Below are 15,313 nucleotides of genomic sequence, written 5' to 3'. Positions count from 1 at the left end.
CCTTCCGGTTACAAGGCGAACTCCCAACTCTTGAGCCACGATCGATTATAATCAACCCAAGATCGTGAGGTAAAAGTACCAACTGTATTGCAGGTCATGCGTGTTTCTATAGACTGTATACAAAAAGCTCGACATGGCAACCTTAAAATGATAAACTACAGACTATAGACTGATTGTAGAGTTCAAAATTCACCTTGTTCAGATGTTGCTGTTTTATTTTTCATTTCTTTTTTCTTTTTATTTATACTGTAAATTTGCGGATTTTAGCTGGGAAGTTGCTTTTGGGCCCAAACAAGTGAAACACTGTGACTATTTAAGAAACTGTCCTTTTTGGTATTTCACCAGATACCTGCAAAAACAAGCATACTTATGACAACATGAAGCCATGGACACCAAATACTTTGAATCAGTAAAGACAGTAAAACACTAGAAGTCAAAAGTTTGGACACACCTTCTCATTTAATGGTTTTTCTTTATTTTTACTACTTTCTACCTTTGTAGATACATGCTGAAGACATCATATATGAAGCAAGATATGTGGAATTATGTAGAAAAAAAGTTGGTAAATATATCTAAATAGGTTTTATATTTTAGATTCCTGAAAGTAGCTACTCTTTGCTTTGTTGACAGCGCTGCAAACCCTTGGCTCTCTCTCAATGCACTTCATGATGTAGTCACCTGCAATCGTTTTCATGTCACAGGTGTGCCTTGTCAGTGTTCAATTGTGGAATTTCTTGCCTTCTTTGTCTGACACTGTTGGGGATTTATTCAAAATTGAAGGCACACTGAGCCAGCATGGCGACCACAGCAGCCTGCAGCGACATTACATCCCATCCAGTTTACCTTTATTTTGACCATAATTTCATTTTCAACAGGACAGTGACCCCAAACACACCTCCAGGCTGTGTAAGGGCTATTTGACCAAGAAGCAGAGTGATGAAGTGCTGCACCAGATGGCCTGTTCTCCTCAGTCACCTAAACTAAACCCAAACGCAATGGTGTGGGGATAAGACTGTATAAGACTATTGGAAAACTATTTCAGGTGACGACCTCATGAAGTTCATCGAGAGAATGCCAAGAGTGTACAAAGCAATCTAAAATATAAAAAGCGGTTTGAGTTATTTCACACGTTTTTGTTTCCTGCATAATTTCATATGCTCATTCATAATTTTGATGCTTTCAGTGAGAATGTACAATGTGAATAGACATGAAAATAAAGAAAAACCATGAAATGAGAAGGTGTGTCCAAACTTTTGACTGGTCTTTCATCGAGTCTTGGTTGTCTTTTTGTCTCTGCAGGGAAGGAAGTGTTGTGGCTCACTTCTGGATACTGCTGAATATACCCAGCAGCCATGCTGAGGGAGTCACGCTGGAGAAGGTCAGAAGGAGCCTGGTGGAGGGGCTGAAGGGGTACAGCAGGTCAAAGGTGGAAGAGACAGCCAGCTTTGATGGATACCTTTTCCATCTCCCTACACTATCTGTCAGTGGTGAGAGGAAGAACATGGGCAGAAAAACAGCTAAAGGAAGATTTAAATTTAATGTACATTTAATTTAATTTCTGTTTCTTTTTGTTCTGCTCCCTACAGAAACTGACCCCAAAGTTGTAAAACTTTTGAAAGCCTCATTTGGTATCAGATTTTATTTCAGTTTGTTTATAATTTTTTGTTTTGTATTAATTAATTCATGTACCGGAACTTTAATTACAAGTAGCACAGTCCACTGTACATTAGACAAGAAATAAAGTAACTCATGGGAACAAAGGTAAACAGGATTTTATGTTGAGCATGCTTCTCAGTATAATTTCATTTATTATACTGTATACATAATTCACTGAACAAATGTGATTTTGGGGTGAAAGGCAAAAATTTTAAAGCCTTATTTTGACATTTGAACTCCACCTCTATTAGGTCGCATCATTATTTAATTGGCAACATTTAATACCCATTTTTTGACTTGCTTAGATGGGCACTCATTGGTCATGGTTAGAGTTTAACTACATCATAGTACAGGTAGTTTATATGTTTAGTTTTGAAATGACTTTAAAATGTTTTGAAAGGGGCATAATAATAACACGATAAAAACAATGGAACTTGGATACTAACTAACAACTGAATTATTTAAATTTGCTAACAACATATTTGACCTACAGCTTTATTAGCACAGACGCCAAAAACTCTATAAACTGATTTTCTCTTGTGTTATACTTTTACATGGCACATTGTTCTAGTTTAGTCTGATCTTTTAATTGTTTCTTTTTAGACAATTCCTTTTAACGTAATAGCTCCATATCTAAAGTCAAAGTAAAACTTTATATTTAGTGTAATGTCATCAATCCCTATCAGCTTAAGTTAAACCATAGAAGCAAAAGCCATTGAAGTTTAACATTTACAAATCCTATCATCTGTGCACAAAAGTACAGACTCAGTTCTGACTTTAATTCTTGCCTTTTTTGCCCCAAGACTGCTACCGCTATCAGAAGGTGGTGTCCAGCAGCCCCATTCTGCTCCTTGGCCCTAACACGCAGCGTTCCTCCTGTCTGTGGCACCTCCAGACCACCCCAAGCTCCCAGCTTGAGCTCCATATGGAGTGGCTGCTTCCAGAGTGCAGTGACAGACTGCTGGTGTACAACTCGCTCACCCCTGCTGATAATCATCTCATCACATCGTGAGTCTCTCCTAACAATATAAGTATATTTAGACTGATACACAGCACTGTGAGGCATTAATGTAAAGTGACAGGAATATTTAAAAACCACAAAAATGAAATCAATATTTGGCCTGACCTTTAAAATAGGATGATCTACACATATCTAGGCCTCTATAGTTCCTGTTATAGATGTCCAAAATAGAAACTCATACTAACACGTTATTATCACTATTATTTATGGGCTCTGTGCAACTTTCCTTCCTTCCTACCAGTGTGTATGGCTGCAGCAGACATGAGCGCGTGGTCCGTGTCCTGTCATCAGGAGAGTGGATGACAGTGGTTTGGAAACAGGGTCTATACAATTACAAGGAATCCTTTTCTTTGTCTGTGCAGGCTTGGGAACACCAGGGTAAGCCTACCTGAATGTTTGCACTTCTCTCTGGTAAAAAATGTATCATACAATAATTTGACTAAAAGTCAGCATCCTAACATGCAATGTCAACTTTTTGGTGGCACTAGAAAATTTCAGGTCATTGCCCAAGTGATTATGTTACATCATCTGGAAAACGTTTTGGTATTCTGTCCAGTAGATATTTAGATATATCACACTGTAAATGAAATTATAGTTAGTTGTGCAAGAGCTACAGGAATGACCAGAGTGAGTGGGATTTAGTCTCTGGGCAGCAGATATCAATATCCTCATGTATTTGTATTGCAATCTATCTTGGTCTTACAAAACCAAGAATCAATCAAGTTGTGTTCTGAAAGACATGGTAGAAATCAATCTTGTGTGGATCCTGCTATATTCATGAGTCCCCCTCTTCTTTTCTGTATATATTCACATTAAATGATTATATTGTGGACTGAACAATCTTTCTTGCTTTGTGTCTTCCTCATTCTTAGACTGTAATTCCACTATACAGCTGGATGCAGTATCAGGGGTCCAAGGGACACTAAAGACACCCTTCTTTCCCAGCTACTACCCTCCTGACACCAACTGTACCTGGAACTTTACTGTAAGCCTCTCCTTCAGCCGTGCATCTTTTATTGATCCACACATTGATTGATTATTTTATTTATCATCAAATGATCCACGTCAAACTTTGAATCACTAAAGGTAACTCGTATTTTAATAAAGAACCTGTCAAGTAAATGACTTGATTGATACATTTACTGTCCTGTGTGTGACTTCAGATGCCCAGTGCAGGGATGGGCTTATGTTTGACATTTGAGGGCTATGAGCTAAGCAGAGCCAGCTACAACCAGGCCTGTACCCAGGGACAGTGGGTCATCCAGAATCGCAGGTAAGCTGTGCCACAAAGACCTTTTTCAGCCCAGTAAAGCAACGTTAGTGCCTATTCTGGAACTTATTAGACATGTTTACACACACAAAAAGAACATTTGAGATAGCCCAACACAACACAAATCCTCATCATAACTGATATAGCGGGTCGTGCTTTCAAATAGTTCCCTTTTTAGCAAATAGTCATGTGTAAAGGATTTTGTCTTTCTGTGTAATGCACAGGTGCTGGGTTCTGCTTCTTCTCAGCCTCAGTAAAAAGTATTTAGACCCTGAGAGGATTTTGTTCCCTACTGAACAACAGGGGGCAGTGTTGTACCACACAAGCCAACCAAATCCCCTTATGTTTGAGAGCATTTTAATTCCAGTATAGGCAATTTACATTTTTTTAAAAAATTTTTAAACTCACAAATCCCTTACTTTCTTTATTTAATCAGGAAGAAACCGATCAATAGTTTCTTGTACAAGTGGAGAGGTGATGCCTTCAGGGACACGTCCCTTCACTTTCACCCTCCCTCTCCTTTCTCAGGCTGTGCGGCACCAGGGCTCTGCAGCCCTACAGCGAACGTCTCTTCCTGCTCTCTACGACAGCCACTATCTTCATGACATCTGAGGTGTCACTCACAGGGCCGGGCCTTCAGCTGCAATACAGCGTCTTCAACCTGTCAGATCGTGAGTTGTGGATGCTGGAACTGACAGCCATGAAATGTTGATGAAAATATTGGGATGTCACTTTGTGACCTTTTCTCAGCATAATTTCGAGCTCTGTGTGTATTTGTGTTTTATAGCTTGCCCAGGACAGTTCCTGTGCACTGTGAATGGTCTCTGCGTGCCCATCTGTGATGGAATCAAGGACTGTCCCAATGGCCTCGATGAGAGAAACTGTGGTATATACAGAACTCCAAACATAAATAACTCTCCCTTCACATTGAGAGGGTAGAGTAAGTGCTCAAATACTGAATGTGACACATAAATGTGCCCATTCTAAGTAAAATAATGTTGAATTTATTGTCTATCAGCCACCACCCTCTCGGTGAGGCCACTTGTGACACTGGAGAGCCAAAACTGCCAGATTTATATGACATGGATGAGAGTAGAACTGTTCCAGAAAAACATCAGATATGTGAGGCTTATCAGAGTGCTGCTAATGAAAGCTGCCTGGCTTTAAATCCAGGGGTGATGTTGATCTGATCTGATGGGCCTACTCTTTAAAAACCCCATGAAAGCACTTGGAAGGCAGAAAGAATCTCTAATTTTAAAACCTGTGAGTGTTGGCAGCCTGTCAAGCTACAATGCTCTCAGTGGTTTGACTAAGGTCAAGTGTTCACTATTGATTCAGTGCTGTGAAAAAATGTTCATCCCCGTCCTGATTCTTTTGTTTTTGCACATTTTTTAAGACCTAAATATTTCAGATAGCATCTTTAGCATAGCATCTTTATTTATAACGCACTTTACATCCAACAATGTTGACCAAAGTGCTACAAATATAAAACAGAGAGGAAACAGTTTAAATTACATATAAAATATCTTAAAATTAAAAATAATATAATTAATAAGAAAATATATTAAGAGACATCAACAAGTCCTGCTGTGCTAAAAGCCAAGGAAAATAAATGTTTTAAGACGTGATTTAAAAACAGATAAGGAAGGTGCCTGTCTAACATGTAAAGGCAACTCATTCCACAATTTTGGTGCTGCCACAGCAAACGCCCGATCCCCTCTGAGCTTACGATTAGTCCTGGGCACACTCAGGAGGAGCTGGTCTGCCGACTTGAGGGACCGGGAAGGTATGTATGGATGAAGAAGCTCAGAGAGGTACACAGGGGCAGCATTGGACAAACATTTAAAAACAAATAAAAGCAGCTTAAAATGGATCCTAAAATGCACGGGCAGCCAATGAAACTGGGGTGATATGCTCGTATCTACGAGTGCCAGTTTAAAGCCGTGCAGCAGTATTCTGGACTAGCTGCAGTCGAAAAACAGAAGATCGACTCACCCCAAAATAAAGAGAATTACAGTAATCCAGCCGAACGGTTACAAAAGCCTGGATTACTGTTTCAAATTGCTGTCTCGTAAGAAAGTGTTTAATTTTGGCCAGTTGCCTCAGATGAAAGAAACTAGACCTTACAACCAACCCGATCTGGCTTTCAAGCTTAAGCTCAGGATCCAGGGTGTCCAGGGTGTACCCCGCCTTTCGCCCTATGGCAGTTGGGATAGGCTCCAGCGCCCCTCGCGACCCTGAAAAGGATAAGCGGAAGCGAATGGATGGATGGATGGATGGTTTACAGAATGATTTCAGGGATTGCAGATCAACACACGGAACAGCAGTGGAAGCAGGTCTAAACACCATTACTTCAGTTTTAGAATCGTTAAAACAAAGAAAGTTTAGCGCCAACCACGACTTGACGTTCTGCAGACATCATCAAGAGAATTTTAATATTAGACAAAGATAACCAGGGATAAGGGAAAAAGCTATCTAAACCTTCCTGGCCCTGTGTGATGAAGTAAGACATCTAAAAAAGGTGAGATAAAAAGTCAGTGACATCTATCTGTCTGGAAAGGGTTAGAACGCCATTTCTAAGGCTTTGGGACTCACAGTAAACTACAGTGAGAGTCATATCCACAAAAGGAGAAACCTTGGAACAGTGAACCTTTCGAGGAGTGGCTGGCCTACCAAATTTACTCCAAAAGTGCATTGAAGACTCATCCAGGAGGCCACAAGAGAACCTAGAACAACATCTAAAGAACTGCAGGACTCATTTGCCTTAGTTAAGGTCAGAGTTCAACAACAATGAGAAAGAAACTGGGCAAAAATGGCCTCCATGGGAGAGATCAAGGAGAAAAAAAGAACACAAAGACTCGTCTGACATTTGCCAAGGTTTACATCTGGTGTAAAACTAGCACTGCATTTCATGAAAACATCATCATACTAACAGTCAAACATGGCGGTTGGTGGTAGAGTGATGGTCTGGGCTGCTTTGCTCGATGACTTGCTGTAACTGAAGGAACCACAGATTCTGCACGAAGATCCTGAAGGTGAACCACTGAACCACTCAGGCTGAACGACCGCTTGGTTTATAGGAACACCAACCCTTTTTCACATAGGGTCAGGTAGGTTTGGATGGCTGTTTTCCATTAATAAATAAAATCATCATCATTTAAAAACTGCATTTTACTCAGGTTATCTAACATTTAACTATGACAAACATGCAAAAACATAATACCAAAAATATGGAAGCGACAAATACTTCTTCATGGCAAAGACTAATGCTAATACTATACTAATTTACAGAAAGTAAAATATGCTAGACACAAATTCAGACATATTTACTGTATACTTCTGTTATACAAAAGCATCAAAAGCACTTTATTTAATAACTTTTTCAAATGTACTCTCTAATAAAACTCCTCTTTTGCTTTTCTCCCAATAAACATAATCCAGCATACATTAAATCAAGCTATTAATTATGTACTGCGACACACTCAAAATACATTTAATCTGTAAATAAGAAGCACAGTGGGCTAACTCATGTTACACGGCTGAGTTTTTCTACAATATTTTGTCAGTGAACGGTTCTGAATGTAGTGTTTACATGTGTGTCTCTCAGTATGTGTGGCACAATACAAATGTCCAGAGGACAGTCAGTGTGTGGACTACTACAAAGTGTGTGACCAACACCCAGACTGCCCTGAAGCTACCGATGAGATGAACTGCACTGAAGGTAACAGGCTGCAAGTGTCCTTCTTTTCACACATAAAATACTTCCACAGCCGTCGGCAAAAGGTAGTTGGAAAAATCACTACGATCCCCCTTTTTGGAATATATGTAGTCAGATGCCTCTAACACTACATTTCCTGTGTGCTGTATAACCAAAGCCTCCATTCACCTTTTAAAATGCTTAGCTTATAAAAAGTGTGCTTTAAGATGTAACCACCCAGACGTCATTTTATATCATTGATTCATTCAGTCGTTCAATTCAGTCTGAGGTGTCTGACTTTTTAATTAGAAGGTGACAGTTAGAAAGGTGCATGAAGGTGAGGGATAGGAAGGTGTGGGTTGCATGCAGCAAAGCGCCCACGGCAGAATCAAACCCTGCCTGTCTGCTGCCACAGGGACAGCCAAAAACATATCAGGAATATCTGTTTTCAGTGAGGTAGTGGCCTGTTTTTATCTTGTCCTGCATCCTTTTGGAAGACCCACATGACTTTATCCTGAACATCTCAACAGTAACAGTGCATATTGGTTCCTTTTAGCTTCAAGCTGAACTGATGAGGGAAGCAGACACAGGCCATGATGTAAACTTTATTGTTTAATTGCATTAAATATAAATTTATACTTGTGTCCATGCCCAGGCGTGCAGTGTACAGATATGACCTATGTGTGTGCCGACGGAACGTGTCTGAAGAAACCAAATCCTGAGTGTGACTTTGTCACTGACTGCCCTGACGCCTCCGATGAGAAACATTGTGGTAAGAAGACTCGATCACCTAACACCTTCTAACATTCTAACTTTATTCTCATTATTTTAACTGTATTACATTTACATTTCGAGACTTCTGTGTGCTTCTATGTCAGAGAATTTGTTTCAATAACTCGCAAGCATTTTATTTGAAAAGCTCACACTGCGCACATCAGTGTGTTTAAACATACCTGCGTGTGTGTATCCAGAGTGCGGCCTGAGGCAGTTCTCCAGCCGCATCGTTGGGGGAACGGACGCCTCAGAGGGGGAGTGGCCATGGCAGGCCAGCCTGCAGGTGCGGGGTAACCACATCTGTGGTGGCACTTTAATCGCCAGTCAGTGGGTGGTGTCGGCTGCCCACTGTTTCTATGATGACCGGTAAGGGCAGGAAACAAAAAGGAAGGAAGTGGTGTGATGACTTAAATGTTAGAAAGTGATGTTAATAAGAAGACAACCAAAGGCTCTCTGTTGTGTAAAGATTAAAATATTATCATCCTCTGCCGTGACTTTGATGGAGCATTTTAGTCGTGGTTTTATAAATCAAGTTTATTTCTGCTGCTGCTTCCTCCTTCTGTCCTTCGGTTGCATCTTTGCTGACCGGGGTTTAACTGTGACAGCCTGTCTGAGTCAGAGGCAGAGTATTTATGGATTTGTATACACTTGTGTTTTTCAACCCCACAATCTGGACCATCCCCAAAACTATAGCTGCAGCATCCTCTAGAGCATTACCTATTTTTCTCTGCTTAATTTTCTTGCATGGTGATTAAAAGCTTAAGCAGCCTTCAGAGTCTGTGGATGAGGAAGATAAAAAAGCTGAAAAAGTATAAACAGATATTTCTTGGCATGAGTTAATACTGCTAACTGTGTGGGTGTTTTCTTTTTAAATAGCTCAGGAAAAAAACGCTTTCTTATTGGCCCTACAACACATTTGACCTCTTTGTGTTCCTGCTGCAGTCTCTACTCCCCCTCAGTGTGGACAGTCTACCTTGGCAAACTTCTGATCAACCGCAGCAGCCCTACAGAGGAGGTGGCGCGGGTCCAACGCATCCATCTTCATCATTACTATGACGATGAGTCCCACGACTACGACCTGGCCCTGCTCAAGCTGGACCGGCCCGCCGCTGCGCTGCTGGCTGGGCATGCTCGACCCACCTGCTTGCCCCCACCAACACACCAGCTGGAGCCAGGCCTGCTCTGCTGGGTCACTGGCTGGGGGGCACTCCGTGAGGGGGGTGAGCTTTGAAAGCAGGGAAGGGGAGGGCTTGAAGGATGTGCAAAGAAGCTAGAGTATGGAATAGCAAATTACAGATCTTTTAATAACCAGTAAACCTGCTATGGCAGTGATTTCCAAGTTTTTGGTTTGACCTCTCAAAATGCCTCCATATCTGCTACACTTTATCACCTCAATTTGCTTTATATTGTAAAGTAAAGACTCTACAATAGTATAGAAAAACCCCAACAATCAGACAAACCTCTATAAGCAAGCACCTCTGACAGTGAGACTCCCCTGGTGAGCTGGGGCTTTTTATGTTCACTCATTGAATGCACGGGCTTCTTTCAGAAACTCCAGTTTCCTCCCACAGTCCAGAAACATGAGTATTAGGTTAACTGGTGATTTTGAATTTGTTGTAGGTTAGATTTTAGAGTGTGTGGTTGTCTCTGTTTTGGCGTTATGATGGACTAGAGACCTGTCCTTGTGTACCGTGCCATCTGGACTACTTTCTCTCTGGGAATGACATTAAAATATTGAAATAAAACTGCAAAGACACAGGTCCATTTCAGTAACTTGAACGAGCTGACAGAAGGTTTAACAGTCTGTGACCTAGCCATCTGCTGTTCAGAGCAGCTGTGCCAGTAATAAACCCAAACTTTAAACCTTTAAAAAATGAGTATTAGCCACAGAGACCAGTTTTTTTCCCATGTTTATTTCTGCTGTAAAGTTGGGCAGTTTGATATAGGAGACCGTGGCAACTGACTTGCTTTCAGAGCCAGCCTCAAGTGGCCATCCATATTTATTAGAGCAAAGTTTAATTGGTTTCCTCTATGATCAAACATCTTGGAGGTTTAAAATTCATCTTCTGACATTTTAAATGGATTGGGGACCTCTATCCTACCTGCCTCTCAAAACAGTCATTTTTCATTCTCCACGATCATAAATCACATTGAGCTACAGGCTGCTTTATGGACAGACACAACAACAGACCTTAAAAGACACTTAAATCCCACTGAGCAGTTTCATAAACACTACTGGTCCTAGAGTGATGTTACATTTACTGCTTTAAAAATGGAAGGTTTACTCTAAAAGAAGAGCACTCACTCGCTTTTTAGTTTTTCTTTTAAGCAAGTTTGACTCCTGTTGCAGAATGATTACCGACTTATGTATTATTCAGTGTGATGCATCATTTTCACAACCAAACGACTGTGTGGTTTTTAAAAACATCCTTTTGTCAGTGCGTGCGAGATATGGGGAGTTTTTGTGCAGACGGTGATGTGGAGGCAAGTGGGTGTGCTATTTTGATATCTGAGCAAACACACATGGAAAAAAAAAACCTAATTTAAATCAAAAAGGCAGGAGGAGATGGAGTGGTGTGGGTGGAAGTGGTTTCTGCTATCACGATGAACTTAATAAACTGAAGGCTGAGAGAGAGAAAAGGTGTGGGAGAACATATACTGGCATGCAACGCTTCATAAGAATCAATACAACTTTTGAGAAAAATCGAAGGTAAATTTGAATACATTAAAATGCATTTGCATGATCATAATCGGAATAAAGTGTTTTCTTGTTACCGTAAGGGAAGACCTTTGTTGTTCATTATTAGTAAGTGAAGACACGTCAACCAGGCTTTCCAGCAAACATGGGTGCATCTGGGTTCTACACTATGGGGAACAGCAGCTGCCCACACAAAGGCACACCACACATTTCACACCAGTAGCAGGGATCACAGAGGGCTGCCTAACTGTGCCCCGTGGTACATTACAGCCACCAGCTGTATGCAGCGTGGAACAGCGTTTCTGATTCTGCATCAATCACCTTCTCTCAGCTTCTCAGTCTCCTGTTATTTCTCGCAGTGTACTAAAACATGTTCCGTGGTTTCATTACCCTGTATAGTGTTTCATTAATATAAGTAATATGCTGGCAGACATACCCATGTAGGCCCAAAGTCGGGTGGCTGTGCCTCATTAGATAGCATGGGTAATATAGCAGCTGGAAGGTTGGTGGATCAATTTCTCTGGATACTTCAGTCTACAGTGTGTCGGGGAATGTTAGACAAAGCACTTAGTTCTAGGAAAAAGTGTTTGAATTAAATTGTCTTTTCTTTGAGCCTTCTAGGAAAGTGGTTAAAATGCTCAGAGTAGAAATACCTGTGCACACACAGGATCCACAGCACATTTGCCCCTTTAGGACCCCTGTATGAGCTTTCTATGGGCAAGCACACAATGGGTTCCCTCACACCAGTCCATAAAGGGCACATTAGGAATGTTTATTGGACGCTGGAGGTTGCAGAGTGTTATTAGTGCTGTTGGGTGATATCTATTGCAAATGGTGCTGCACCAAAATCTTCTCTGTGATTGCTTTGCTCGTTAGCAGATTGCTGCAGTTTGCATGAAAGTATGCTGATTTGTCTGCAGACAAGTCAACAGTGAAAGTTGAAAAGTGCGATGGGAAGTGAAAACGGAGAATGTTTGGCTTCACGGTAAACGTTGTGTCTTACAGTTGAAAACAACATGTTTCAGAAGACACAGATTTGACTCTGAACGCTAGTTAGCATTTTCCAGGCGTACTATGAGTGATGACAACCAAAACAATCAAAAGAAGGTTGTCAGTGCAGAAATGTATACCTTTTTGCAACAACCTCCCAAAAGCACTCGCAGTCAGGGAAAACTTGTTTTTCCCTCATCGCTGGCCATTTCCAAACAATTGCTAATGGGTCTCTAAGCTGGTGTTACTGGGGCCTTAAGCAGTGCACAAAGACTCAACAGCATTATGACTGACAGGATATTCTTTTGCCCTCTGTCACTCTGTCCTCTTACTTTTCCCAGGCACAGCCAGTAATGTGCTTCAGAAAGTTGATGTGCGCCTGGTTAGCGAGGAATCCTGCATCCGTTCCTATGGACACCTGGTTACTCCCAGAATGCTTTGTGCCGGTTACCGCAATGGAAGAAAAGATGCCTGTCAGGTACAAAGAAATACAAGCTGCATGTGCTTTGAACTTTGGCAGCAAAAATGGATCAAATGACTAAAAATTAAAAAGCAAGTGGAACTCAGAATGTCCAACACAACACTTAGCACTTCATCCCCTCAGCTCTACACATTGTTTCCTTTACAGCCTGCACTTTTACTGTTTTGTCACAATCTCACCATTCCCGTCTAAAATATCTTTACCTGCATTTGAAAAAAGAAGAGTGAACAAAACAAGTCAAAAGAGGACCAGGCTTTGGTTTGCTGGGTGGAGATACCGGACAAGTGTGTGTGTAGAACTGCCAAGAAACTGTAGGTAAAATCAAAGCAGAGATTTAAATTAAACTGATTTTGTATGGATTCTCTCTATAACTAACATTACAAAAAAATCTAAATTCAATAAGTTCCTGCAGTGTTTTAAAGTTGATATGATGCAATGAAAGTAAAATTCTATGTATCACTTAGAATCGTGTAGTCCTGCTCTCTGTCAAGATGTCCTCAAAGCCACAAAAAAGGAGAAACCGATTAAAATTTTAAATATTAAAAAAATCTATAACGTTATTTCCTCTTTTTAGCCCAGTTTTTTTAAAACACATCGATGTTATAAAATGAGTTTTAAAAGCCACATATCTAAGAACCCCTGATGATGATGCTATAGTGAGTCACTGTAGTAGTTATGAGTACTGTCAATTATTATGGTGCCTCTGTGCTGTGAAGACCCAGTCTTATTTGTGCCTCGTTAACATTACCTTTGTCTGTTAGGGAGACTCGGGCGGTCCCTTGGTGTGTCAGGAGCCTTCAGGTCGCTGGTTCCTGGCCGGGGTGGTGAGCTGGGGTAGAGGCTGCGGGCGTCCAGACTACTACGGTGTCTACACTCGCATCACCAGGCTCACCCACTGGATAAAGCAGGTCATCAGCAGCTCCTGAGTTACTGATGTCATACTTGCACCAGAACACCAAACCGGAAGAGAGAGAAAAAATGCCTTAAGGTGTTCACAGATGACCTGAGACTGGTTCTTATCCAAACAATGCAACTGTGAAATGTTAAAGGCTTTTTTCCAAAGTAACAAAAGTAATGAAATACTGAAACGATACGCCTCTAATAACTGATAGTAAAAAAACGCTTTGAAATTGTACCCAGCAAAAATCATTTACAAGCTGAATCTTCCTCATTTGAAAGATAATAAACTTCACATATAGCCTCACATATTCTGTGTTTGCATCTCTGATTTAAAATGAATGTGAAATATGTGTAACAAGACAAGTCCACAGTCATGATACTCGCTGCGTGAGTCTATTTATACCTTTAGTACTTTTAGCCTCCAGCTGGGTACTTTGGAGGAGACTGAGACTCCTATACTTCTGCAGACTCCAACTTGTTTTTGCAGCGGAGAAGGCGCCCCCTGCTGGTTATTAGAAAGAATGTTGTTTTAAGGCTGCACCTTTTGGACCTGGAAGTTTTGGCTTTTGTTCATATATGGTCTTTGCATATCTAATAGCAACATAGTAAAACGTAAACCAAAGAAAGAAAAGATCATCTAATTAAGGGATGTTAAGCTGGTTTCAGTGCCCTACAGTTTGCCATTATTCTACACTACAGAAAAATCTGTCAGCACAACTCTTTCAGTTTAAACTGTGAGAGATAAATGTTTAAAATTACAGAAATGTTTTGGTAGATCATTGCAAAGACCACTCTGTAAGTATAAAACTGAAAGTTTTTTTGGTTAATTAACAGAAGTCCAGTGTTTTTGCTATTTTTGGGAGGACATAGGAGTGTTTTTACTGTGGATCCACTGGTAAGAAACAGAAATTTCTATAGTAGATAGATTACTTTGGTGTGACCTTGGGAGCATAACAGTCAGGAAAAAAATTAAAACTTGTGACAATACAGTTAAAATCTATGACTTCTTTCAGATTTTCTAAAGATGTCCTCCACGCCTTATGTGTGACACCCCTGATCTAAACTTCATAGTGTCTAAAGTATCTTAAGAGACACAATTACAATAACAAGCAGGTGGGTTACGGTTGGCTTCTTAATTAGGACACAGAAAAGTGAGTTTTTGGTTAAACGATGGATCATTCTGGAGAAAAAGTGGGGGGAAGCCATAGCAATCATGTAGGAGTTGCATATACAAAAAATGTTAATATTTTTTTCAAGCCATTTGTGACAAATACATAATGCACACTTCACACAGTGCACATGTCTGTGAGCAACATTTACCTCCATGCAGCTCCTGCTGAGGTAAAACTTCATGCTTTGGAGGTACAAGATACAATATCATACGTTACACTTTGGATGTTGGTTTACACCAGGACTATTTTATGAGCTGCCATAAGCAACATTCGTAAGTGTTAAAAATATGACTTTATCAGAAAGTTATTTTGACAGAGATGGAATAGTTACGTATTTTAACACAGTATTAAAATAAGGTACAAAGAGATATTTGTGTTGGGGTACCACTCGGTGGTAGAGCAGGTCAGCCACTAATCAGAAGATCCGTGGTTTGATCCCAGTCTGCTCCAGTCTGTATGCCAAATATCCTTGGGAAAGATGCTAATCCCATGTTGCTCTCCGATGCATGCATCGTAGTGTCAATGTGTGAATGGCAGATAGAGCTTTGAAGAAGTGAATGAATTAGTTGTGTAAAGTGCTTTGAGTGCTCAGACAGAGTAGGAAAGCGCCGTTTACGTTTACCTTGTTTTGAGCAGACAACTGTCCCACATGGT

At 40.6% G+C, this 15,313-nt stretch overlaps 1 protein-coding gene across 1 annotated transcript; it reads left to right on the top strand.

The window, feature by feature from the left end:
• The first annotated feature begins 1,071 nt into the window (after positions 1-1,071).
• tmprss6 (transmembrane serine protease 6) lies at positions 1,072-13,513 on the top strand. The gene is made up of 14 exons (XM_013915078.1): positions 1,072-1,082; positions 1,300-1,487; positions 2,460-2,664; positions 2,919-3,055; positions 3,550-3,662; positions 3,841-3,950; positions 4,476-4,618; positions 4,735-4,833; positions 7,555-7,668; positions 8,300-8,416; positions 8,616-8,784; positions 9,361-9,638; positions 12,448-12,584; positions 13,349-13,513. The coding sequence occupies exons 1-14, from the start codon at positions 1,072-1,074 to the stop codon at positions 13,511-13,513; spliced, it is 1,986 nt and encodes a 661-aa protein (XP_013770532.1).
• Positions 13,514-15,313: the final 1,800 nt, after the last annotated feature.

This window comes from Pundamilia nyererei, unplaced genomic scaffold (genome assembly GCF_000239375.1).
Source record: "Pundamilia nyererei isolate P.nyererei 1_Seehausen unplaced genomic scaffold, PunNye1.0 scaffold00255, whole genome shotgun sequence".
NCBI lineage: Eukaryota > Metazoa > Chordata > Actinopteri > Cichliformes > Cichlidae > Pundamilia > Pundamilia nyererei.
Note: the sequence above shows the minus strand (reverse complement) of the source record. Positions and strands in the feature narration are given on the sequence as shown.

Excerpts from the sequence above, each read along its gene's own strand:
- tmprss6 (XM_013915078.1), top strand. Across the intron at positions 1,488-2,459 it reads CCCTACACTATCTGTCAGTG|ACTGCTACCGCTATCAGAAG; the intron begins GTGAGAGGAAGA and ends TTTTGCCCCAAG. Across the intron at positions 3,056-3,549 it reads GCAGGCTTGGGAACACCAGG|ACTGTAATTCCACTATACAG; the intron begins GTAAGCCTACCT and ends CCTCATTCTTAG.